The following is a 3,462-nucleotide window of genomic DNA, read 5'->3' on the forward strand; positions in this document are numbered from 1 at the left end:
AGAAGTTAGGGATAGTGACAAGGTCACGATTTTCCGTTTAATTAAAGTAAGAGGGATGGGGCATACTGTCGGCAAGAGGATTAATAATTAATAATATGTATTATGGGGCCACGTCCTATATGTATTATAGGCTTTACTGCCTATAGTAACAATTCATTTTATTTAGTCAACAAAAAAAACATGTCACTTTATTGCATGAGTTATTAAATGGAAAAGAAAACATGCAACCAATTCACTCTATCCAAGTGTAAGGCAGTGATAATGATGTAGTACCTACCAACCATTTGTAGCAATGTGAATGACCATTTTATTTAATTTTGAATCGCTAATTATCCCATTATAATACATATCAAATTGTACAACTATATACAAGTGTAAGGACATCACATCGATGTCGGCTGTTAACATACTTTAAAAAAAATAATAATAACTATTAATATTTTTATTAATATTATGAATACTCTGTCAAGTTGATCTTGAATATTTAATATTAAATTTTTGAATCTATCAAAATTAGAGTATACACATAATGGATTAAATTTCGAATTTAATACTCAAAGTAATTAATTTTACTTGAGTTAAGTTGAACTCTGAATTTATTATTTTTTATTAAACTCAAACTAAATCAACCCGATTATGAGTAGGTTGGATTGAGTTGGGTTCACAGACAATAAAAAATTTAAACATTTGAACATTTAAAAAATAATAAAACTATATCACAACATATCATTTTATACTTAAAATACATTTACAAACACAACAAAACACTTAAATTAATTAAATTAGCAACAAAATATTAGTCCAACAACTACATCTTAACTATATCAATAGTAATATTTCAAAGGTTCAAAAAGTGAAATCCGATACCCAAACTAGTCATAATTGGATTTCAATTAATTAGTTTAAATTAGACCTAAACTTAAATGAGTTAAGTCAAAATGCAGGTTGAATTAGATTGGATGATCTAACGGGTTTAACCGTATTAAAATTATAAGAACTATTTAAATATATATAGTCTTCAAATATGTCTTTATTTAGTTAATTTGCTCCTCAAATCCATTTTTTATTGGCAAATTTAATATATAAAATTAATATCAAACGAGATACTTAAAATGTATTTAAATTTTCTATTCATTCAGAGATTATATTAACAATGCCTCATACGTTCAGTACAAATTCCCTCAAATACAGCTACAAGTCCTTGTGTCTTTAAGATAAACTCAGATAGTTGTGAATAAACACTTCCAAGCACACATTCTTAAACTATCACGGAAAATTTATTGAAATAACCCAAAAACTTATAATGGCATAAGCTACTTTTCTAAGTATATCTAAATACTAACATAAACGCTTATATTAATTATATCATGAGATAAAACCATAAAAAAAACCCTGGAAAATGAATAGGTTCGGGTGCAAGCAGGTTTTTGTTGTGTATTTCTTGAGTAACCAACAATTGTTTCCTCCACAAAATGATGATCACGACAGATAGGCGCAACATATGCGCTTGATGATGCGTGCTGCATCACGGCATCCAGAAAGCCAAGGAGTAAAGATAGAACAGGCAAATCAATTAAGAAGAGAGAAAAAAATACAATAATATGTAAGGTTATAGATTGTAAAAATCAAAATTAGGATTACATGGATGTTCTGACAAATAAAGCATTCATTCCCACCATGTCAAAAGAACCACCACCTCCGACGATTCTGCAAGAGTAAGATGCAAGTTATGGAGTCAAGTCATCACTACGACTAACACTATATGAAAAGGGTTTATTGTAGAGAAAGTAAAACATCACATTTGTTGGAAATTAAAAAGTTCACATCGTTGGGAACAAGGGAAACTAATGTGTTTATAAGTGATCAATAGTTTGAGTCCATTGGTTCGAACTTTTGGACTGTGGACCTCACACACTTAAAGAACACCAACTAGTTCATACTCCATTGGACCTATGCAAACTAGAAAGTTGTCTCTCTATCCTAGTCAACATGCACAATCAACGAACGTAAACCCGGGATAAGACACACACACTGAGAAGGGGAGAAAGAATACCTTATCTTGCTTTTTTGGTTTTAATAAAATAGGCTCAGAAAGAACTTCTTTGTCAATATTTTGAATGTATGGCTGCATCTTTTCCTCCAACATCTCATTCATCTGAAGGTCAAATCAAGCATCGGTCAGCAAAAAAGATACAAAGTGCACATGGAAGAAGAATAAGATACTAATTGGGAGGCAAGAACACCCTTTGAATTCTAAACTATTAGTAAAAGCACAAGGCATGCTAAGACAGTTGTACATGCTCTTGGATGTAATTTCATTGCATGAAATGACTGAGTAGGACATGTGTCAGTTATGATAAATTGATCCTTTAGCACGAGCAAACAAACGGGAGATGGAAAGAGATAACAATCACCAACCTTTTCTTGACGCCATTTAGTCTCCCACTGTGCATCCAATATCTTTTCAGAGATTTCCCTTTGAGCATTGAGAAGCACAGTCATTTCGTGGAATTTTTCTGGATCTTTGAGATCCTCCTCGCCCCAAGATGATGAACTCAATGGAAGGTCCAGCTCCTATCAATTCTCTGTGGTTAGTTACGTCTCGTTTCGGAGCAGATAGTGACTACAATTTACATTACTTATAAAAAAAATTGTAACGGATATACACGTACAGAACTACTGACACAATCAACTGCTGAAGGAAGCGAGCAACCTAATAAGTAACCAATGGGAACTGCTGAGCAAGTGAAGATATAATTTCATAAGTGAAGTCTTTTGGAATGTGAAACTCCTAACAATGCATTCCATACAGGAGGTCTAATTGCCGATATCAGACTGTATGGCACAGATTCGGATTAACCTCTCACTCATGAGAGCTTCTTAATAAAGATAAGTATTTATTTCTTGACTCATGAAAAATCCGTATAAATTTTATGCATATATATTATAAATTTATTTCTTGACTCATGAAAAATCCGTATATATATTATATAGTTCGCTAAAAGCATGCATTATGAAATGGCGCAGTGGTAAAGTGACCTTTTGAACATTAAAGGTCTTGCAGTTCGAGTTCTTGAGTAAAAATATTTTCATTAGTTTTGTTAATTATGGTAATTTATATTTGAAAAAAACAGCATAGATTTGATTCGAATCCAGAAACATATATAAAAGCCAAGGTTTAATTTACCACTACCCCAAGAGAAAGTATACCACAAATGATTGAAGATGTTTAATATATATTTTATTTCTTAATGGCCCCTCCAATTAAACTTGTGAAGTTCTGCCACTATCATACCCTGGAATTTGTTTCCTTATTTACATAATCTCACAAAGCGATTTACCGAAGTTTATCTCCCACTGATTTTCCATTGAACCATTTTTCTTTTTTACATACTTACATCAAGTTTCCTTTTGTGAAGCTTAAATAAAATGAGAAATACTAGCAATACACTCTCCAAGACA

The 3,462-nt window shown here is 31.8% G+C and overlaps 1 protein-coding gene across 2 annotated transcripts in view; it reads right to left on the reverse strand.

Moving 5' to 3' along the window:
- Window positions 1-1,104: 1,104 nt before the first annotated feature.
- LOC101495384 (uncharacterized) overlaps window positions 1,105-3,462 on the reverse strand; it is a 7,447-nt gene continuing 5,089 nt past the window's right edge. The window contains exons 10-13 of one of the 2 annotated variants that reach the window (XM_012712454.3): window positions 2,419-2,574; window positions 2,054-2,155; window positions 1,642-1,707; window positions 1,105-1,520 (exon numbers count right to left, since the gene is read on the reverse strand). In XM_012712454.3, the coding sequence (XP_012567908.1) occupies window positions 1,681-1,707; window positions 2,054-2,155; window positions 2,419-2,574 (285 nt within the window). In that variant the 3' untranslated portion in view covers window positions 1,105-1,520; window positions 1,642-1,680. Of the gene's footprint in view, window positions 1,521-1,550; window positions 1,708-2,053; window positions 2,156-2,418; window positions 2,575-3,462 lie in introns of those variants that run through there. The other variant, XM_004488672.4, reaches the window with a different exon arrangement.

This window comes from Cicer arietinum, chromosome 1 (genome assembly GCF_000331145.2).
Source record: "Cicer arietinum cultivar CDC Frontier isolate Library 1 chromosome 1, Cicar.CDCFrontier_v2.0, whole genome shotgun sequence".
NCBI classification, from domain to species: domain Eukaryota; kingdom Viridiplantae; phylum Streptophyta; class Magnoliopsida; order Fabales; family Fabaceae; genus Cicer; species Cicer arietinum.